This window comes from Portunus trituberculatus, chromosome 42 (genome assembly GCF_017591435.1).
Source record: "Portunus trituberculatus isolate SZX2019 chromosome 42, ASM1759143v1, whole genome shotgun sequence".
NCBI lineage: Eukaryota > Metazoa > Arthropoda > Malacostraca > Decapoda > Portunidae > Portunus > Portunus trituberculatus.
The window spans coordinates 30,249,104-30,272,843 of record NC_059296.1 but is presented as its reverse complement, the minus strand read 5'-3'; the positions used below and the strand labels follow the sequence as shown (position 1 = coordinate 30,272,843).

The 23,740-nt window shown below is 41.6% G+C and overlaps 1 protein-coding gene and 1 long non-coding RNA gene across 4 annotated transcripts in view; one reads left to right on the top strand and one right to left on the bottom strand.

The window, feature by feature from the left end:
* The window catches only part of LOC123517422, a 237,060-nt gene that overhangs the window by 14,868 nt on the left and 198,452 nt on the right, over nt 1–23,740 (top strand). For both annotated transcript variants that reach the window (XR_006678461.1, XR_006678460.1), the window contains exon 2: nt 16,490–16,545. This is a non-coding gene — a long non-coding RNA (uncharacterized LOC123517422). The remainder of the gene's footprint in view (nt 1–16,489; nt 16,546–23,740) is intronic.
* The window catches only part of LOC123517420 (GATA-binding factor C-like), a 95,605-nt gene that overhangs the window by 6,393 nt on the left and 65,472 nt on the right, over nt 1–23,740 (bottom strand). For both annotated transcript variants that reach the window (XM_045277447.1, XM_045277448.1), the window contains exons 3-4: nt 20,841–20,986; nt 20,415–20,540 (exon numbers count right to left, since the gene is read on the bottom strand). In XM_045277447.1, the coding sequence (XP_045133382.1) occupies nt 20,415–20,540; nt 20,841–20,986 (272 nt within the window). The remainder of the gene's footprint in view (nt 1–20,414; nt 20,541–20,840; nt 20,987–23,740) is intronic.

The following is a 23,740-nucleotide window of genomic DNA, read 5'->3' as shown; positions in this document are numbered from 1 at the left end:
GAAGGGAGGGAGGGAACGGTTATGCTAAGTCATTCCTCGCATGACTGAAGACAGAGCGTGTTAACATGCATACCTCGGCTGCCTGGCACTTGCATGACCACGCGGCGCTCTGATCAAATTAGGAACTCATTCACACACGTTGCGAGAAGACTGAGGAACAAAGCATGGCAGGAAAAGGCTTCGTGGACACTCGGAAAGGTAATGTTTTTTAGCTTCTTTATCCATAATAATTCCTTGTTCTGGTAAGAGAGCTCTGATGTTAAGAGAGTTAAATTTGTTTTCCTATATTTTTTTTAGAGTAACTAGTCTATTCTATAAATGTTTTTCCCATTAACCATTTGCGACTTTGTATTCTATTTCGCTTCCTTTTCTCTCTCCTTCCATCCTTCTTTTTCTCTTTCCTTTACACTACTGTCTGTGCTCTCAGAAAGTTAGATTTGTAAAATTATCTTAGTAAATATTTAGCTATTTTTTTCTGTTTACTATTTTTTTTCAAGTATCTCTCTAGTACTTTATTAGGAAGGTAGATTTACAAAGATTTCCAGATATTTAACTATAACTTCATGCCCTTTTTTTTCTCTCTTCTTAACAACTTTTGCTGCCATTAACTTATTTACAAACATTTTCAAAGCTATAGCAGTCTTCTGTGTACTCTCTCATAGCATATAAACACCTCTTTATTGGAGGGCTTTTTCATCATTCCATGCCTTCCTTCCTTGTTTCCTTCATACCTTTCTTCTCCTTTCATTAACTCATTTATGGAGATTTTCACACCTGTAACCGTTTTTTTTTTTTCTGTGTACTCCCTTCCTTATATACATAGACACCCTTTCGTTCATTCCATCGTTTCCTCCTTAGTGCGTCTTCCCTTCCGCCTCGATATTTCCTGTGTTCATTATCTCCCCGTCTGATCAGCTGGTGCGGGAGAGCTTCTGTCACAGCACCAGCAGCGCCTCCTCCACTAACACACGTGGACTTGTCTGCTCACACTTCCCGCCCCCTTAAGAGGTATCGATAGGACTCGTGTCTCCTTGCACTTAGGGAAGGTTTCGAGGGGAAAAAATGTGTGTACTTTTAACACTACAACATTCATGAGGGACTAGTAGCGTTTTTGGTCCCGTATTATTAAACTTTGGATTTATTTCTATATGGACTGGTTTGAAAGGCTATGTATATAAGTAGTTGTTTTTTCCATGCTGTTTTCTCGTATTAATGAAGGAGAGTTTTCATATTACAGTGCCTTTAAACGTTCATATGGTTGTTTCTGTTTTCTTATGTGTAAAACTTTGGACCATCCTAAGAACTACTGCGAAAGTCAGCAAAAGTGGTTAGTCGGATTCTCACAATGTCTTGCTCTATTCGCTATGCAAAAATCGTCTATTCTTATTTTAAACACTGTGGATTCTTTATCAAGGCTATTCTTTAAAGTGAAAGATAATGAGGAGGCTTCTCGCAGTGCGTTCTTCTATTGATAAGACAGAAACTTTATCAAACTACCTAGACAATCATGAAAATACTCCTGAAAATCGCAGTGCCTTCCATGATATTCATAATAATTCTTCCTCTTAATGAGACAGAGCCATTATGAAACTAACACATACTTCAAGGTTTCGGTAACATCGTTGATCTTTACTAGCATCATGAAAACGTCCTTGAAAAACTTAGGGTAACTGTTGCATGACTTGAGACTGTTAAATGGAATCAAGGAAAGGCCACTGAAACATTTGCGATTTTTAACCCCTTCTGTGCTATGACGCGTTTTCATAATCATTCTGTCCAATACTTTTATGCAGCTTCAAAAAGTTATGTGAGGATTAGAATAGTAAAGACTCTGGCCATTAATTTTCTGACCTCCATAGACCCTTCCTAATGTAAATAAAATCATCTAATCGTACCCAAACTCATGGTACATATGCGTCCCAGTACTGAAGGGGCTAACCTTAGTAATGTAGAAGGCGTGGTTTTCCTTCAGAAGAGGCGTGGTCATACAGGAACAGTTTCTAGTCATTGCCTGAAGTGTTTATTTTTACTTCCATTCCTCTCCCTCCATGCCTCTCTTTCTAGCTCTTTCCCCCCCGTCTCTCTCTTTCTCTCCCTCCCTTCCTCCCTTTCTCTGTCTGTCTCCCTCTCTCTCCCCACGTTCCCATGGGCGTCTCATGTATCCTTTCTCTATCTGTTTCTACATCTGTGTTTTTATTCTCCCTCCCCGCACCGCCCACTTTCTCCGTTTCTGTCTCTGTATGTGTTTTTGTGCAAGCCCTCTCCGCCTCCATCCACCCGCGCCGCCTCCTTCCTCCCCAACTCTCTCTCTCTCTCTCTCTCTCTCTCTCTCTCTCTCTGAATGTTCATGTTTATCATTGAATTAATTTTTGTTTCGTAACTAACTTATCTTTGTGGTTTGGTGTAATCCTACTTCGAATGATAATTTTCTCTCTCTCTCTCTCTCTCTCTCTCTCTCTCTCTCTCTCTCTCTCTCTCTCTCTCTCTCTCTCTCTCTCTCTCTCTCTCTCTCTCTCTCTCTCTCTCTCTCTCTCTCTCTCTCTCTCTCTCTCTCTCTCTCTCTCTCTCATATCCATACGGTTCTTCTTTTCCTTCCTGACTTTTTCGATCGAGCAAAAACAAATGGCAATGTTTTTTCGTCGCGTTTCCTTTTTCCCTTTCTGCATTTGGACTCTCCTTCCCTCCGTCCTACCCTCCCTCCTGTCCTCCCTCCGTCCCCCAGCCAAGCATCTTGCATCTGCCTGTCGCTGTAGCAATTAGTCGCTTGGGGTGTGCAGATAAGGATCAAGATCGTACCATTTTTTTAGTCAACATCTCCCTCCCTAGCATAATTTTTTTCCCCTTACCCTTCGCCTCCTCCTTGCGATGCCTGTGATGTCTGCCGACCCTCGCCTCCCAGTAATGGCTCTGCACGGGTCAAGTGTCCCCCGGTGTGAGGTGGCTGATGCCTCGCCAGCCAGTCAGTGAGGGTGTTGAGGGGTGGCGGACCAGTGAGTGCGCTTGTGTTAATAGTTTATGATGAGTGTTCTTAAAGGCTTAGTTCTCTTATTGGGAGTGTTTGTCAAAGGCTGCTGAGATGTTCTGTTGGGCTTTGATGACTATTGGGTTCTTTTATTGTTACGGCACTGTTAAGATAGTTTCATTATAAGAGGGTTAGATTAGAATTAGACTAAAGAATTTCATCAACGCTTTCATAACTATAACATGTGTATGCCTTAGTATGACTTTAGAGGATTTTATCAAGTCTTATTACGTTAGTTTTATTATTCAAGAATTAGGATTCGAAAAGCAGACTTTCTTAACGTGTGCTGTGCTAGTGTGCAGCATCCTGTGTGTCATTTTTCAAGATCAAGAGTTTAATTCATCAAGATTTACCATTTCACCATAATGAAACAGTATTTTTTAGATTGTGATTAATAGTAGATGGTTTCACGAAGTCAAGATGGTGTTTATATCTCTAAATGGATTAATGACGCAATCTGTGTTACTTATATTGGCAGAATAAAAAAAAAAAACATTCCTGAAAATCATTAACTACTTTCTGTGCGGTCTATTAAGGAGAGGTAAGTCGACGAAGTGTTAAGGAATATGTGTACAATCCTGTTGCACATCTGGCGAGAGGATGAAGGAGAGGTAGCGAGGAAGTGGATGAGAGAGGCAGGCTGGCAGGTAGATCATAAGGGGAGGTGGGATGCTACCTCGAATTTCTTAAAGACTTTTCTCTCATCACGACTGTATTCAAAGACCGACTAGATGATGCGTCACGTTGTTATGGGTGTTTCGTGTTTTGCCTATTGTTGATGTCGGATCGTTATCAGTATAGTGCCACTTGAATCCCGGAAGCACAGAAATATATCATGTAGTTTTTTTTTTTCTCGTTTATTGCACTTTCTTATATTCAAATGACTGCACCTTCTACTCTCTCTCTCTCTCTCTCTCTCTCTCTCTCTCTCTCTCTCTCTCTCTCTCTCTATGTGTGTGTGTGTGTTTTGTATGTGTGTGTGTGTGTGTGTGTGTGTGTGTGTGTGTGTGTGTGTGTGTGTGTGTGTGTGTATGTAATAATAATAATAATATATTAATAATAATGATAATAATAATAATAATAATACGGTTTATTAGTAATTGCAGGACATACATACTGAAAATGTATACATGGGGACTGAGGGAAACTTAAGATTAGAACCTTTATTAACTGTTTATGGGTGGCACCATGGAGGGGATAGCACTATGATGATATCGGTCAGTTCTTGGGGCCTTGAGTGTGTGTGTATGTGTGTGTGTGTGTGTGTGTGTGTGTGTGTGGGTGTGTTTGTGTTCCTTTTAAAATACTCCTTTCCTAATCTGATATCTGACTGTAACGCTGCAATTACGGAGACGCCGGATATTACATTTATTTGGCGATAGGAAGTGAGTGAGTGTGGAGGTTCACGGCGCATGGAGGGTACCAGGAGCAGCTCCGCTCCGGCCGTGCTGACACGCTTATCTCTCCCATTATCTGGTGCCCAAGACAGATGCGAGAAGCTGCATAACGTCAGTGTTTGTGTTTGTGTGTGTGTGTGTGTGTGTGTGTGTGTGTGTGTGTGTGTGTGTGTGTGTGTGTGTGTGTGTGTGTTATTAGTGATAGTGACAGGAAAATGTTGATTGATATATGTGTGTGTGAGAGAGAGAGAGAGAGAGAGAGAGAGAGAGAGAGAGAGAGAGAGAGAGAGAGAGAGAGAGAGAAAGTGTATTTAATAAATTTTTACACTAATATGCGCGCACACACACACACACACACACACACACACACACACACACACACACACACACACACACACACACACACACACACACACACACACACACACACACACACACAGACATACGGACAGTCAAGCCTAAAAGACTCCGAGAAAGAGATTATTATCAGCCAGGCTCTCCTCTCCTTTGAAGCGGCCACAAGACACATGCCAAACTCCCTCTTAAAACCGAACATGCGTCTATCCAACCCTTCCTCTCCATCTCTCCCTCTCTCTCCTCTCTTCCTCTCTCCCTCTCTCTCTTTCTCTCCCTACCCGTTAGACCCATGACCCTGAGGAATGAAGCTGTTTAAGACGTGGGAATCCTTCAGTGTGTGTGTGTGTGTGTGTGTGTGTGTGTGTGTGTGTGTGTGTGTGTGTGTGTGTGTGTGTGTGTGTGTGTGTGTGTGTGTGTGTGTGTGTGTGTTTGTTGCATTTTAAGTTCTTGTGTTTTTTTTTCTATGTTTTTTTTTTATTGTGTGTTTGTGATGTGTGTATAAATGTATGTAGAACTGCCTGTCTGTCTGTCTGTCTGTCCGCCTGTCTGTATGTTTCTCTCTCTCTCTCTCTCTCTCTCTCTCTCTCTCTCTCTCTCTCTCTCTCTCTCAAACTTTTCTTTCCTCCTTCCCTCCCGCCTCCTCCCTACCCCTTCCCTCCCTCTCCTCCCTCTATCTCCACCCTCCTCTGTCTCCCCCTCTCCCTCTCTCCCTTCCCATCTTCCTCTCTCCCCGAGACGGAAATGGAAGATGAGAGAGAGAGAGAGAGAGAGAGAGAGAGAGAGAGAGAGAGAGAGAGAGAGAGAGAGAGAGAGAGAGAGAGAGAGAGAGAGAGAGAACGAAATGGGTTTAAGAAGGGAAGCGGCAATGATTCAATGTTTTCCATATTTTTCTCTGCCGTGACGTGAAGGCCACTAACTGACGAAGAGAGAGCCGTGACACCTGCAGCCGTGGGACATGTGTGAGGGGGCGTCGGCTCCTCAGGTGATGGGTGGATGATTATTATATTTTTTCGCAACCCGGAGGAGAGAGAGAGAGAGAGAGAGAGAGAGAGAGAGAGAGAGAGAGAGAGAGAGAGAGAGAAAATATGTATCAAGGAACACGTTTAGAAGGGAAGGAAGCGAGGGTGGTGTTGAAAGGGGCGGGAGGGTGTTAGTGAAGTGACATACACGCTATGAAGTGATGAGCATAAGGTGGGGCTAGTAGTAGTAGTAGTAGTAGTAGTAGTAGTAGTAGTAGTAATAGTGGTAGCTGTAGTTGTAGTAGTAGTAGTAGTAGTAGTAGTAGTAGTGGTAGTAGTAGTAGTAATAGTAGTGGTAGTAGTAGTAGTAGTAGTAGTAGTAGTAGTAGTGGTAATTGTAGTTGTAGTAGTAGTAGTAGTAGTAATGGTAGTTGGTAGTAGTAGTAGTAGTAGTAGTAGTAGTAGTAGTAGTAGTAGTAGTAGTAATCATGGTCGTTGTTGTAATGGTAGTGATAGTCGTAACAAGAATATAGTAGTAGTAGTAGTAGTTGCAGTAAGTGGTGTTAGTAATACTGGTAGTAGTAAAGTAGTAGTAGTCGTAGTATTATTATTAGTTGTTAGTTTTGTTATTGTTGTTGTATTAGTAATAGAAGAAGACACATCCGTAATAGTAGTAGTAGTAGTAGTAGTAGTAGTAGTAGGAAACGTAGCAGTCGTATCGGTGTCATTATTATTACCACTAACAAAAAGATGGTGTGCCAAGCTGTCAGGAAACACAAGTGAATGTAATGGTGCATGTGAAAGTCTGCATATGTGAACACCTCCTCCCAGCTGTGTTACATGAAGGGACGGGATTTGAGACTTGATAAGAGAGATGGAGCGTATGAATTTAATGAAGCTAAATATATAAATAAGGTAATAGCTCAATTGTTAAGAGAAAGTGAATGGGGAGTAGGAAGAAGGAATTATGTATATATTAGTAACGGGAGAGCGGAAGAGAGTGAGTTAGTGTGAGGAAAGAAATACGTGTATATTAAAGAATGGGAAGTAAATTACAGAGAGAGAGAGAGAGAGAGAGAGAGAGAGAGAGAGAGAGAGAGAGAGAGAGAGAGACTAAAGATATACATTTACAATAACACTAACGAAAAATTTAAGATGAAGTATTTGAACATATATACAAAACAGAGAGATAAACTGATTTAGCGAGAATATGAACATACATATAGAGTAACAGTGATCAAGAATTGCGACGAATGGTTATTTAATTCGTATACAGAACAAAGAGAGAGAGAAAAAAGAGATAAGAGAAGTGAGTAAATCAGAACAGCGGTGGAGAAGTCAGCTGAAGGGGTTAGCTAACTCACTCACAGAACACACTTTGCCTGTACATACTGCACCGTTATTTTTGTGTTGTGTGTGTGTATGTACGTACGTGTATTTATATATATTTTTCATCTACAAGTGCGGCCCAGTAGTTATCATGTAATCGTGGCGGGGTATCAGTGGCGGGGATCTGCTGGTGTTTACTGGCATAAACATTGCCACAACGAACGGGGCTTTGATGTTCTCGAGGCATGAACGGCCTTTTTAGAAGCAACCCGCCCGTGCCATCGCTAATTAATGAAGACTTTTTTTCACTTTCCTTTTTTTTAATGGATAGTAGCAAATACGCTTTCCCTCTCTTTTTTTTTTCACCTACGCCCCCTTTATGCCCCCTCCCTCACCACAACTTTTTACTTATTTATCATATTTTTAGGTATATTCTGCTTGATGTGTTTAGAGCAAAGGTGTGACACGAGTGGGTGTAGTTTAGCCCCTTCAGTACCGTGCCGTGTTTTCATATTCATTGTGGTTAATATTTGGCGATTTCATACAGCTTCAGAAACTTGTGTGAGGTGTAAAATAGTAAAAACTCTGGCCATTAACATTTTGACCTCCATAGACCCTTACTAATGCAAATAAAATTATCTAATCATACCCAAAAATCAAGGTAAAAAAATGGGTCCCAGGAATGAAAGGTAAAGGGTGTGCAAAGATAAATGCTGTACTCTCGAACGCTTTACATGTATTCCCTCGCCAGTACTGCGTTTAAAGGCCAACCGGATGATTAATCTTTTCCTCATAGCCTTGATTTTTTTTCACTGGTAGAGTAAAATCTTCGTTAAATAATCACTAAAACTAAGAAAAAAAGCACCAAGAAGAAATCCTAATAACATATCACCTGCCTTTTTTTCCCCGTTGAATAATTACTTACATAAGATCACGAAAACACGAAACAAAACACTAATAGGACAAAGACTTCAAGGATTCTGGATAACTAAATATGAAAGTACACGCACATTACCTAATATTCCCCAGGAGTCTCCACACTATGTACTTCTTAGGCTCCCTCCTCGTGCAGGACCGCGGGAGTGTGTGATCTGATGTAATTTATAGTGACATTGACTCCTCTTTATCTTTATATTCAGTGACCGAGATTAAGCTGATAATTTGGTTAAATATTATAGGAGGAGTTGGATGTAATGCTGACGTGATAGAGGGGAAGGAGAAGGAAGAAGAGGAAGAGGAGTAAATGAGAGAGAGAGAGAGAGAGAGAGAGAGAGAGAGAGAGAGAGAGAGAGAGAGAGAGAGAGAGAGAGAGAGACGGAGAGACATTTTATATAAGACTTGTAACTGAATTTAAACATCTTTATGATCGTCAATGGTTATAATAATGGTAATGGTGATAGTGGTGATGATTACGTCTTATGAATGGTATGTTATGTTATTAGTGATGATGGTGGTGACAGTACTATGCTAATGGTGATGCCAGCGATAGACGTGGTGCTCGTGGTGTCACTGATGTTGTTATTCCTAATAGTATAAGGATGTGTACCCCTTCAGTACTGGGACGTGTTTTTACCATGAGTTTTGTGTGTGATTAGATTTTATTTACATTATGAAGGGTTTATGGCACTCAGAAAATTAATGGCCAAAGTCTTCACTGTTCTAAATCCCCACATAAGTTTCCGAAGCTGTTAAAATGACCAGATTGTAAGTAAAAGGAACAGGAAAAAGTGTCATGGTACTGAAGAGGTTAATGATAGTGGTTACGAAGATGCTAGTGACAATGGCAGTAAAATGGTTGTAAAATGGTGATGATACTGGTGACTGACGGTAATGATGTTGGTGTGTTAGTAATAGAGGTAGTTGTAGTAGTGTTGGCGTTTATAGTAGTAGTAGCAGCAGTAGTAGTAGTAGTAGTAGTAGTAGTAGTAGTAGTAGTAGTAGTAGTAGTAGTAGTAGTAGTAGTAGTACCTAGTAGTTGTAATAGTACATAAAAACAGCACTAGTAGAAGTAGAAGTAGTAGTATCAGTAATAGTAATAGTAGTGGTGTAAACAATGGTATTGATAAAGATGGTAAGAGGTGGTGGTGGTAGAGATATGGAGGTGTTGCGTACAGTACTAAGAATATTAATAATAGTGGTAATGGTTGTAAGGGTAGCATCATCAGTGGTATAACAGTGGCATAAGTGAGTGAGAGAGGTAGTAGCGGTGTTGGTTGTATTGGTGGTGATGATGGAGGTATTGAGAAGTGGTTTCAAGACATTTGTCCCTATCCTGTGCTAATTCTATCAGCTCTTTAAGGAAACTGGCAACTGAGTGTAATTTTTTTTCTTTATTTTTTTGTTGCCCATGGCCAGTCCTCCTCTTACATTAAAAAGTAACATTAACCCCTTCACTACAATAAAGTGTTCTCATACTAATTATTCTGCTTACTATTAGCCGATTTTATACAGCTTCAGAAACTTACGTTGGGATTAAAATAGTGAAGACTGTGGCCATTAATCTTCTGACCTCCGTAGATATTTCCTAATGTAAATAAAGGCATTCAAATTTGCCCGAAACGCGTGGTAAAAAATGCTTCCCATTACTGAAAAGGTTACTAGCAGCAGCTCAAGCAGTAGTACCGATAGAGGCAGTCACATCAGGGCTGCAAGTGAGTGAATGAGTCAGTCAGTCCCAGCCAGACCCAGTGAGGCCGCCCCGCCCTCCCAGCACTCCCCACGGCCTGCATCGTGGCGTGCCCAGGAACGCGCTGATGCCGCCGATAATCAAGCCAGAGATCTGACGAGGAGCTTTTAAGTGACGCACTGCCATACCTCAGGGTGGCCCTCAGGGGTGCCGCCGCCGCCACCCCGTCTGCCACCCTGCATGCCCCGAGGCTCCCTCACTCTTTGGCTCCTCCTCCCTCGGGTTATGTACGGGAGAAGAGGAGGAGGAGGAGGAGGAGGAGGAGGAGGAGGAGGCAGAGAAAAGCAAGAAATGCGATTTTTCTCTCGTAAAGTGAAATGGCCAAGAGAGAGAGAGAGAGAGAGAGAGAGAGAGAGAGAGAGAGATGCACGCAATTACAACCACTCCCTAGTTCCTCTCACTTCCCCCTGTCCCCACAATAGCCATCGTATCCTATAATTAAGTGTGAGGTTCAGTGGTCGTCACCAAGGAGGGTCCAACACTGTGAGAGGGTAAGGGGCAGTGAAGGGACAACACCTCTAAAAAAGTGACATAAATGGCTTGCTGCTTCACCGGCGCCGCGTGCTGCTTGGCCACACCCACACTGGCAAGGGGGCGGAGGAGGGGGCGGAGGAACGTGTATGGCGCGGGGTACAGAATGAAGGGACGGAGACTCAGTGCTGAAAAGTCACTAGAAAGATCTATGCTAACTTATAATAACTGCACAAAATAGAAGAAAAGAGTAACAGAAGAGGGAAAGATGAAAGAAGATGAGGAAGAGGAGAAGTCTAAAGTAAAAAAAAAAAAAAAGCAGAAAAACCATTACATTGATTGCAGGAGAGAAAAAAATCGTACTTAAGTTAGAGGAGAGAACCGAACATGAGTAACAAGAAGAGGAAGAGGCGAAGGAAGAGGAAGAGGGCATGAAGGAAGGCTATAACAAAACACTGGCGATAAAACTCTTGGAATAACATATGCGGAGGCGAAACAAAGCCATTAAAAGGGTGAAGAAAATACCTGAAGAAGAGGAGGAGGAGGAGGAAAAGGAGGAGGAGGAGGAAGAGAGAGAGAGAGAGATAAAAGAGGAGGGGGAGGAGGAGTTGAGGGAGAGAGGGAGGAGGAGGAGGAGCTGAGGAAGGGGAGATGGAGAGATGGAGGAGGAAGAGTTAAGGAGAGGGAGGAGAGAGGCAGAAGGAGGAGGAGGAGAGAGAGAGAGAGAGAGAGAGAGAGAGAGAGAGAGAGAGAGAGAGAGAGAGAGAGAGAGAGAGAGAGAGAGAGAGAGAGAGGAGGTAGGAAGGAGGGGAGGAGGAGGAGGAGGAGAAGCCCCAACAAAGTGCTACCAATACTTCACGTCTCCCTTAAGTGTTGTTTACTGCCACTTAAGGGTCTCCCTCCCTGACGCCTAAAATCATCCTATTAATCTCATCGTAAAAAAAGCAGAAGTGAAATATTCATATCCTAAAAAAGTGAACAAGAACGAAAATAAAATGTATCACGACAGGAAGATGAGAATATAATATGTGTTAGATGTATCAAACGTATGTACCTGAATTTGCAATGTCAGGCGGCTGTGTTTATAAGGAGATTCATGTACCGATATAGTTTTGTTTAAGTAGGAGCAGTGTGAGTTGTGCAGAGATAACGGTATGGCACAGATATATACTCCTTTCTTTTCTGCAGCTCGTCCATTAAAGAGAACGGCCTGGAAAGCTTGGATATACGAATGTTTTAATACGATTTCATTGGCTAATTTTTATACATTGCTGAAGCGAGGGAGGCAGCGTATATCGTATAGTTAACAGAGTACCCTAAAATTTTGGTATACAAGAACTATTGTATATTTATCAGGCAGCGTTAACTTGTAATTCTTGATGACACCATGAACTCGTTATTGTGATGCATTTACTCAAATTTTATATTTTATCTGAACTGTAACTTCAAACATCTTTCTTACTCTTATTCTAAGCAGCAAACTATTTCCTGTGAGAGAGGCATGGGGTTTTAATGCTGCAAAAAAGTTTAAAGGAAAAAGGTTCCCTAAGGTGGTAGTCCATGAACAATAGAATGAACGGCTAGTGCATGAAATTAACATAATTTCAAGAGAGTGTCTCCAGTTTTTACTTTTTAACGTGTTCAGAAGTAGTCTTGTCTAGGTAAACACGTCTTGTAGTCTCCCTATTTTATTAAGTTCTTTATTTTAACTCCACACCTACAACATCATTTACCACCACTACCACCACCACCACTGCTTCTACAGCCTTGCCACTTGCGCAGCCAAACGTTCTTCCTTATTTAATAAGAATTCATTATTCTCCTCAAGTCATATAGCCACTCAGTTCTTTCTTCATTCTTTTCTTCTGCTTTACTTTCTCGTCGGCTCGAGTGAGGCAGCGGAGTCATCGTATTTTGGCTAAGACCAACCCGTCACTGTCCTTCTTGTCTCCCTCTTTCCATCTTACCCTCCTCTCTCCTCCCTCTTCCCTCAACCCCGCTCTCTTTCTCTCTTTCCGTCAGTGATGTCCACAAGATTTTTCCTTCCCAGCATTTCTAAACCACCATGGGTCCTGCTGGCGCCTTGACGTCAGGTGTATGGAAGTTCTCAGCGTCTCCATCTAACGATCAGCAGCCCATTTCCCGCCACGTGCGCCGCCTCAGTCCCCGTCTATCGCGCGTTTAGCCTCGAGCTGGTTGGACAGAATGAATGAATTTGGTCGCCATAGGAGAGATAGCATCGCGGAAGACCAGAATCGTCGGACATCTTTATATCGCACATAATCGGAGTCGCTGTTGATAAGGAAGCATATCTCTCATCGCGGGCGTAGACGAGATCGCGCGCCCTGATTCTCGCGGCTTATCTCTCGAGATTAAATATATATCTGGCTATGTTTTGTGCCTTTTTACCGCGAGTTAGAGTTATGTCACCTGCCATTCTGAGGTCTTCTTAAAACTTGGAGTGTTTTTAGGATGAGTGTAGTCATTATGAGGCTAATATTTTGCTGTCGGTCGAGAAGTAGATCACAGAAGCAGGTTCGGAAACGCTACTCGTACTACAAAGATTGCTAGTACACAACACTTTTAAAACTTCACGAAACACGAGACAAGCAATACGTAACATTTATATTAGAGCAAACTTTACGAAGCCGATATTTTGCTGTCTGTCAGAAAGTAGATCATACGAGTATGTTTTAGAAACGTTGTCTGTACTGCAATACACATACACACGATTTAACGAAAGGCAAAGAGATTAACAGTTAACATTCATATATGGGGAATCTTTGTGAAGGCAATATTTTGTTACAGGTCGAGAAGCAGATTACAGGGGATAAGTTTCGGATATGTTACTCGTACTACACTTAACACTTTAGCGACCCAACGAGAACAGAAGTAATTTAATGGGTAACATATGTACAAGAACAAAGCCTTTATGAAACTATAATCTTTCACTGAGTCAAGAAGGAAATCATGGATGTAAATTCGAAAATATTATTTATATCATAACACTACTATACACAACCCAGGGACATTCACGTAAGAACAGACTTTACGAAGCCAATACTTCGCTTACGATCGAGTAGGTCACACGAGACACTTCAGAAACACTCCTGGTAATACTACAACACTACGGCTACTACCACTGCTACACACAAACCAAACAGGGAGCAGGCACAGCAATTAACAAGTAACATTTATATACGAACATACGTTTTCCCCGCGTCTTGTCTGTCTTTCTTTCCTCAGCCACAATTTACTGAGCTCCCATAACCAAGATAAATGAGCGGAGATGCGAGAGAGAGAGAGATTCTGATCTAGCGCTCACCACCATGAACCCGCGCAAGGCTGCCTGAGCGAGATTTCCCTCAGATCCTGGGTGGTGGTGGTGGAGGTGGTGGTAGTGGTGGTGGTGGTGGCCCTCCCCGATTCACATCTCGCAATCTCCGCTATCTCACAGATGGTCATCAATCCTTTATCTCGCCCGAGTATCTCTCCATCCAAGCACCTCCTCCTCCTCCTCCTCCTCCTCCTCCTCCTCCTCCTCCTCCTCCTCCTCCTCCTCCTCCTCCTCCTCCTCCTCCTCCTCCTCCTCCTCCTCCCCTCGGCACCGCACCTGCTTACGCTGTGTGTGTGTGTGTGTGTGTGTGTGTGTGTGTGTGTGTGTGTGTGTGTGTGTGTGTGTGAGAAAGAGAGGAAGTGGCAACGAATGGGAGTCACGAGAGAGAGAGAGAGAGAGAGAGAGAGAGAGAGAGAGAGAGAGAGAGAGAGAGAGAGAGAGAGAGAGAGAGAGAGAGAGAGAGAGATGAACCAGAGTATATAAAAATGATAATGGAAGTGAAAAGAAGAATTCGTACATTTATTTCAAGACACAGAACAAGAAACACACGAACAGAAGACCACGAGACAGAAAGAAGAGCCCAGTTGACCTCCACAAGGCAACTCCGAAGAATGACTGCGCTGAAACTCCCAGTGACTCATACTATGCCTTGCTTTGAGTCTGTTTTTACCGGCGAGGCTGAGGCAAACTGTTATTCTTCCCTTAAGTTAGATGCTCTTTAGACTTTTAACCGAGGGAGGGAGCAGCAGGAGACCAGAGCGAGACCACGAACAGCAACAGGGTGACCGTCAGGAGATAAGATCAGCAAATAGTACCACGTGCACGCGACTGAACGTCCACACTCAGCTTAGACACTCAACCCCTTATTCTTAAACGCTTTCAATTATTCTTATGGCCATTCTTTCCAAGGGTTCTAAAGGTTGTAGGTTGTTATCCAGGTTCACATGAGTATTTCTCCTATGGACAGTGTAGAAAGCTTGTTGAATTATACTTCCTATCATGAAAATATTCTTGGAAACCTTTACACTTTGGACTTTAACCTGTTGAAAGTAGTCTGGATAGAACGAAAATAGTTGAAATGTATATAAGAAAATAGATAAATAAGGAGATAAATAAGAAGGATACGGTTCAACGGCCAGTATTAACCCCTTCAGTCATAAAACGCATTTTTATCACGAGTTTCTGGTTTGATAAGACGATTTCATTTACATTAGGAAGGGTTTATCGAGGTCGGAAGATTAATGGCCTGAGTCTTCACTATGCTATTACCCAATATAAGTTTCTGCAGCTGTTTAAAATCGCAGAATAGTAAGCAGCATGAATATAATGCGTCATGGTACTGAAAAGGAGTTAAGTAACGCCTTACTCTCTCACTATGGCTGTTATCGAAGACCACAGATGATTAACACGACTGTCAAAAAAAAAATCCTCCAGTTGATTATGTAGAAAATTTGTTGATATGTTGCTAGAACCGTATAAACGTCCCTTGGAAAATCGTGTCACTTCACCTGGAGCATTTTAAAAGAAGTCGAGGTGTTGCGCAGAAGTGGCTCAAAATGTGTTAGTGTGTGTGTGTGTGTGTGTGTGTGTGTGTGTGTGTGTGTGTGTGTGTGTGTGTAATTTCTCTCTATGTCTATTCCTTGTGTTTTATCTTCGAAGGTGTGATGATGAAGAACGCAGGTAAAATTTGTATAAGAGAGAGAGAGAGAGAGAGAGAGAGAGAGAGAGAGAGAGAGAGAGAGAGAGAGAGAGAGAGAGAGAGATTATGCTATCTGTAAACATGCATTGATTTTTTCGGATGTTTAGCCTCAAAATTTCACGTTACATTCCTTATCTAATCTCGCCCTGGAGTAATTTATCTCTTCGCTGCGGCTTCTGTAAACAAACATTGACATCCTGTAGTGACTCGGGCCATCTTTATGCACCAATATCTATCTAATCTCGCCTTCAACCAAACCGTTTCTTAGCTTTGATTTCTGCAGTCAACCTTTAACAGTCGCACACAAGGCTCCCAGTTTTACGTGAGTTAGTGAGTCTTTGCATGTAAAAAGTTGCATAGAAGATGTTAAAATGCAGGTTGTGTGTGAGCGAGTCGCAGATGAGAGAGGAGGAAAATTATGTATGAGAGTGTTTCTGTTTCGTGTTGGTGTTTGTGTGTGTGTGTTTGGAGGTGATCAATTTTTTTTTTCTTTTTATTGAGAATGAGGTTATATAGTGTTTGTATTGTATTAAGATATTTCTTGTGTTTATTTCCTTTCTACACTCTTGTTTACGTTGATTATGATTTTTTCTTCCCTTTTTTATAATTTTTTTGGCCGGTATTCATCAATGTTTAGCTCTCTCACCAGAACTATTTGCGAAGGCCACAGAGATAATTAGATGCATTCTCAACAGTGTTTCTCCAGGTTATAATGTTGAATGTTTGCCAATCAATAAACAACGACCAGAAAGACATCCTAACCCCTTCAATACTGGGACACATTTTTACCTTGAGATTTGTGTTCGATTATACCATTTTATTTACATTAGGAAGGGTCTATGGAGGTCAGAAGTTTAATGGCTACAATCTTCACTATTTGAATCCACCATATGAGTTTCTGAAGCTGTATAAAATCACCAAATAGTAAGGAGAATGAATATGGAAAAGAGTCATGGTACCTAAGGCGTTAAACATTTGCTTCTATCCTGGTTTCATAATGAGTTCTCTTATCTTCTCTTTGTCATTCTATTGCCGTATGTTTTTTTCTTCTCTGTATAAACTTTTCCTTTCATTGTGTCGTTTATATTTGTTCCAGTTCTATTCCCCATTTTTTTTCTAATTTTTCCCGTATCTCTTCATTTCTTTCTCTTGTTTTCAGTTGTGTTACTTTCATTCATCTCATGTATATGCTCGAATCAGTCTTAATGTTTATGCTTTTTATTTTCTTTCAGTGTTTGCCTCCTTAACATCGTGTCGGATCAAATACATTGCCCTCGGATCTACCAAAGTAAGTCAGTGTGTGTTCTTCACTTTCGTAATCTTTTATAGACATCAGGAAACAAGGGAAGCTGCAAGAAATCATCAGGCATGCATTATAATGGTCTTTCAGTGGAACATTCTTACCTATCATTATTATTTATAGAGTAATCTGGTCATTTAAAGTTCTGCATTGGGTCATTAGTAAAAGCCTGATTACTGAATAGTATTAACTTAACTCCTTGAGTATCATATGACGCGTCTCCACTTCATTTTGCTTACTTTTTGGTAGACATTATACAGCTTCAGAAACTTAGTTATGGATTGAAGTAGGGGCCATTAATTTTCTGATTCCCATAGACCGTTCCTTATGTTAATGCAATGGTCTACTAGTAAACAAACTCAAGGTAAATGTGTGTCTCAGTATTGAAGGAGTTAAAAGTATTCTTAAGAACAAATTCCTTTCTTTTCTCCTTAGATTTAACTATATTAATCTTGAACCCATTATTATCTGTCCTATCGTGGTCACTGACTCTAAGAATTTTGTTTATGTCGACCTTGTGATGTCCTTCATACTACTCAGAGACCTCTATCAGATCCCGTCCTAACCATTGCTTCTCTGTCAACTATATCAGTGTTTGAAATGGAGCGAAAACACGAATTAACGATAGCTGAACAATACAAAAATGTTTTCACCGATAGCATAAAAAGGGAAAAAATCCATCAGATATTTTTAAATGAGTTTTTGTTCTCCAGTTTTGATGTGAATGATTTAGAATAATATAATTCCGATGGACGCAAGAGAAGGGAGAGAGAGAGAGCCGTACTTACCTCGCCGTGCTTGGAGCCTGTGTAGTTATTGTTGTCTTAATCACTACAATTCTTTTATTTATTCTCCCCACCTGAAGATGTTAGCAATTCCAGCACGTCTTGATTTTGGTGAATACATTTAATGGCATCTTTTTCTTTGGGTTGCTTCTGGATCACTTGTCTTCACCTTAACTGCGTCTTTTTGGGGTTGTATTCTCAAACACTTCTGCGCTTCACCTTCATTATTTCAAAAGGCTTTGTTTAAATTTACATGAGTTTTTTTATATTTTTTTATGTCTCTAGAGGCAGACTGACAAAATTTCTACATTATTAACTGGAGAAACACTCTTGAAAACCCCGCTAATCATCTTTGTGGCCTTGCAAAATAGTCGTGATGAGAGAGCCAAAGCATTTAATTTCGTTCATATGAAGTGAATTAGCCTCTTTGTGTTGGTTCTGTTCATTCTCGCCACATCAAATCACTCGTCTTCTCGCTAACTGTGTCCTCTACGTCTTGATTTTCTGTATAGTTTGATTTGAATTATGGTCTTTATGTTGCTCCCTTTGATTTCGCTACAACAGATTCCTCGCTTTCACTCCTTAAGTATGTCTTTGTGAGACTTAATTTGGTGCATGTGTTGGGGCTGGTTCCATTAATTCCTCGTCTTCACTTAACTCTTTCCCCTGCATCTTCTGTCACACCTATCATTCACATGCCTTCCTTCATTGCACCAGTAAACCTTCTCTTAGTCATCCACACCCATCACTTGCGCGTGCCTTCCTTCAGTGCATTAATGAATATTCACTCGAGTTCCTCTCTTTTGCTTGCTCTAGCTTGGTCTGTTCTTTCCTGGCATCTTCCACCTCACGTACCTTAATAAACTTAACCAAATCTCGGCCTCCTTCTCTAGCTATATTTATAAGCATTAATACTTAGTGTGCCCGACTGCAGTACAATTTTCAGGTACCGTAACGTTGGATTAAGTGTTGATTGATAAACTGATGACCAGAGATGGGCAGCCGTCACTCCTGGTCCGCTTGAAAGTGTAATCCCTTTATCGACGGTCATTACCAATCTCTCCTTTCAGTCTGTTCAAGTCCCCAAGCTCTCTCTAGTGAAGCCCTCTCCTCTCCTGTTCCTTTTCTCCTACCTCCCCTCCCCTCCCACACTGTCCCTGCGCCGCCTACGCCTCAGACTTGTTCCGTTTAAAAGCCAAGATAAAAAGTTTGCCTTCTTGTAATTTGAGTGCGTTGTTCCTGTTGTTTGACTTTTTCTTTCCTCTTTTCTTTTTCCTGCTTTTTCAATTGTATGATTTTTTTTTTTTCAATAGCAGTTGGAAAGAATCTTATATAAGTACTAGTATATATTGGTACTAGGGATCTTTATACAGGGACTACTACGTACTGTGTTATAGGTCTGATGGCTTCTCGCAGGTTCCCTTATTTTATTTTGTTTGTTTTATGATGAATATTGCGTGACTTTTTATGTAGCCTGCACAAATATACCATAGTTATTATTTAGCGTTGCTGGAGACGATGTGTAACTCTAGTCTAAAAGCGCTGTTGCCTTAGCCAAGAATGAAGTGCGGTAGTGGAGGGCGTGGCGGTGCGTGGGCAGCTGCGGTCCTTCACACCCTGAGAACTTATCAGTCTGCGGGTCTTGCGGGGCACTGCTTGGGGTGCATAACCGTCCTTCACCCCGGTGATGGAAGCGCGGAGTCTGTTACCATGATGAAGGTCCCACAGAGCCATATCAATATTAATGGGGCAGTTTTTGTGTTTGGAATTGCTGGTGTGTTTCGCTTGACATGACATGTACTCTTAGACAAAGTGGGATTCAGTCTATCACGTGAATCTCTCTCTCTCTCTCTCTCTCTCTCTCTCTCTCTCTCTCTCTCTCTCTCTCTCTCTCTCTCTCTCTCTCTCTCTCTCTCTCTCTCTCTCTCTCTCTCTCTCTCTCTCTCTCTCTCTCTCTCTCTCTCTCTCTCTCTCTCTCTCTCTCTCTCTCTCTCTCTCTCTCTCTCTCTCTCTCTCTCTCTCTCTCTCTCTCTCTCTCATGAGAGAGAGAGAGAGAGAGAGAGAGAGAGAGAGAGAGAGAGAGAGAGAGAGAGAGAGAGAGAGAGAGAGAGAGAGAGAGAGAGAGAGAGAGAGAGAGAGAGAAAGACACACACACACACACACACACACACACACACACACACACACACACACACACACACAAAGACGTGTTTGTAACATAATAAATAGTGTTTACTTGTGCAGAAAACTCGTGTTAATCCTGCAGCACAAATAGCGGGACGATTTGGTCTGAAAACAAAGTGTCTTGGCATGAAACACGACACATGTAGCGCTGCCCAGCCACCAGTCACAGGCGGGCATTTTGTATTCATGGCTACCCGGTGCACCAGTGTCTCGAGCATCCCAAGCACCCTCACACTTGCTAAGGGAATGGAAGGTCGAGTGTAAATGAAGCGGCAACTGTCTTTGACGATACGGATTCTACGATTGGGGATTGAAAGTATACTTGATTTAACGTAATTTTTCCCTTGGCTTGTACAAGTGCCCCGAAAAGTAATGCCGCAAGACTCTGTGAAGCTTTTTGTAGCTTTATTCAGGCTAACTGTGACGGGAGCTGGTGTTGGTATTTAAGTTGATAGCGATTAAAAAGGCTGAATATAATCTAAGTATTTTGATGTCTCTCACACATCTTACTGCGGAACGTGCACTTAATTGGTTACGAGAGTTTTTTTTATGGTTTGCAAATGATGTGGTAAAGGAAAAAAAAAACACAACACGTTGCTCTGTAATTGTAAAGAAATATGATGACGCATTTAATGTTAACGCCGATATGAATAGATGGACTGAGAGCGACTGCTAGATAATTCTGCTTACCGACTGACTCTACATATCGATATAGACAGATGCTTTATTGGTCACATATTTGTAAATCCTATATGATACGTCTACGAACAACACTTAAGTTATGATCCAAAGCACAATCAAGCAAACACACACACACACACACACACACACACACACACACACACACACACACACACACACACACACACACACAAGGGCAGTACTCACGTTATGCAGCTTGTAGTAGAGGCCACACGCGTTACACACTGGCTCGCCGTTCTGGTTGCGTCGCCACAGCGTGGTGGTGGTGGTCTTGCAGTTGGCGCAGCTGGTGCCCGCCCGCCGCTGGGCCGACTGTGGGAAGGCCTGGTTAGTGCCACCTGATCAGAATCTCTCTCTCTCTCTTTCTCTCTCATGTTGTATATTGTAAATGAATTTAGTACGACACACCAGTACGTAAACAAACTCCCTCTTCATTGAAAGAAACTACTTAATGACTTTCTATAATGTTCATTAGTCACGCCTACAGACTTATGTAATATTGCAAAAGTCTTTCTGCTCAAAGCTGAAGCTAAACTATCCATTGCAATGAACAGAATGCTGCATCACGCTGCTGTGTTAGTGAGGTGGGTCAGTATCGCTAGTGGGACTCACCATGCGCTGCTTGGGCTTGATGAGGGGCCTGTTCTGTCCGTTCATTTTGTAGTACAGGCCACAGGCGTTGCACAGGTAGTGGCCGTTGCCGTCGCGTCGCCACAGCGGCGTCGACGTGGCGCCGCAGTTGACGCATTCACGGCCCTCTGCGGGACATGAATTGGTGAGGACACCCGGCACTAGAGCGCCGTAGAGATATGGGTACAGATCCACTACTTCAGAGGAGACATTAAGTTTGATCAAGTACTTTAACTACAGTAAACGAGAACTTGGAGAATATAAAAATAAGGTAAATCTTGGTAAGAAATCATTAAATATTCAGCAAAATATCATAAAAAAACTTTGCAAATCAATAATAGAAAATAATCACATTATAATGAAATAAAACATATTCCAAAACATTAGTGGCTAGTGACTGAGTGAGTGAATGAGTGAGTGAATGAGTAAATGAATGGGTGAGTGAATGAGTGAGCGAGTGAGTGAACAATTAAAGTGAGTGAGCAATACAAGTGTCATAATGAGGTGAGGAATGTCAACGGGAGTGAAGTCAATAAGTATAAATCATTCTATAAAAAGCAGCATGCTAAACAAGCAGGATAAACAAGCAGAAAAGAAAAGCAAGCAAAAAGCAGGCGTCTCCATGACCAACATGCACCATTAACCCTTTCCACATTCCCCTCACCACTCCCTTTTCTCCCTCACACCACCTACCCCCCTTTCCTCTTTCCCCTTGCCCTTCCCTCCGCACCTCAAGGCTGGAAAGCAAGCAAAAGTCTGATCCTACGCCGAATGACGCGCATCACTCACTCCCTCTGCACTTCTCGCTTTCCTTTAATACTAGACCACAGATGAGAGACCCTTCTAATTGCCACGCTTTATAAGAAGATCCGAGGACTCATACCCGTATCTTTTAACGCTCTGGAACTTTATAAGAACTCTTTTTAAAGGCCACAAAAATTATTACAAGGATTTTAATAGAGTTTTCTTCCATTGATAATTCATGATCCTAATTAAACTGTAGCCAGACTTATGAAATCACACAGTAGAGACAGACCACCATGTGTAAGTGAGATAAGATGTTCAAGTGTATCGAAATAGCTGCGGTAATCTCTTAAACTATAAAGCCTTTAACCCCTTCAGTATTGAGACGCATTTCTACCTTGAGTTTTGGGTATAATTAGATGGTTTTATTGACATTAGGAAGGATTTATGGAGGTCGGAAGATTAATGGTCAGAGTCTTCACTATTTTAATCACCTAATAGTAAACAGAATGAATAGGAAAACGTGACATGGCACTGAAAGGGGTTCATAATAATTCAAACAAAACGCATACTGAGGAAAAATAAAGAAATAATACCGTAGAGGTTATTTATCTTTCTAAACAAGATTTTTTACATCTTTTCATCCTTTGTTGGCCTCACAAATAGGAATCCTTAACGACACTAGTCAATGATTCCTTGCTTATTTCATGGCTAATCCTTTTTTTTCATGTGTGTAAGGTGTGTGGCCTGAGTGTCAAATAATGGGAAACATAGTAAAAGTTATATTGTAGTAAAGAAAGGAGGAGATCGTGGGAGAGACACAGACTGAGATGGAGAGATGGTGCTTGCGGCTGAGTTGCTAAAGAATGGGAACAGGAGAAGATGTAATAGACAGGAATGAATGAGGAAGACTCGTACATGGCGCCAACTCCTGACATTTGGGAAACGAAGAGAGGAGGGAAAGTGAACGAGAACAAAGAAGACGAAGAGGAAGAAGAAGAAGAAGAAAAGGAAGAAACAAGAAAAATAGAAGAAGAAGAAGAAGAAGAAGAAGAAAAGAAGAACAAGAAGAAAAAGAAGAAGAAGAAGAAGAAGAAGAAGAAGAAGAAAAGAAGAAGAAAATGAAGAAGAAGAAAAGAAGAAGAAATGGAAAAGAAAAAAATGAAGTAGAAAAGGAAGAAGAAGGAGTAACATGACAATATCCAATCCTAGAGAGAGAGAGAGAGAGAGAGAGAGAGAGGGGGAGAACAGTAGAAGGATAGAAAAAGGAAGACGATATGAAGAAAGAAAAGAAAAGAAGACAAAAAAGACTAAAAGAAAGAAGAAAAAAGATGAAGGAAAGGAGGTAGATCAAAATAAAGATTAAGGACAAAAAAATGAGCAATTGTCTCCAGAAAGAGTAGTAATAACCAGGACACGAAGAATTATACCCAACACTCACAGGGAGACAGGAATATTATCCTTATCCATCCAAATCATTATTACTAAGAAGGAACGTTAGAAGGATGACAAATGGGAAGAGAAAGAGGTGAAGAACGGTAATAATATACAAGCAAAAAGAAGTAATAGTGAAAAGAAAGCCATAACCAACAATAACAAGTTCAAATAACACAAACATAAACAAAATCGGAACGTCACATTCGATAGCACCACCAAAACCACGACCACCACCACCACCACCACCACCACCACCACGACCAGCATTACTATTATCATTATTATACGAACCGAGTCAACCATCCCAACAACCTATATAGTGTTAGCAGGGCACAGCAGACTCAGCGAGGAAAGACGGTCGAGAGACGAGACGAGACAAGAGAGGAGACAAGAGTGGAGGCGGCCCCGTGAGAGCTGGACCTCCGCACCCTCGCTCCTAGACACACGTGATAACTTCCCGATAATGGAAATGTCATTCGTATCTTGGAGAGGAAAACTTTTTCACCACAATTAATCATTCAAAAATTAAACTGTTACGACCATGAGGCAAAATGGGGCCTTGGACAACTAACTGGGGTCACTAAAGGTCTGTTTTATTGTTCTGTGGCCGTATAACCATTTTTTATACTAGTCCGTTTTCTCCTCCTTCGGTTAGCACGTCTTGTAGTGTGGAAGATACTGAGGCGAGGAATATCTTGGTC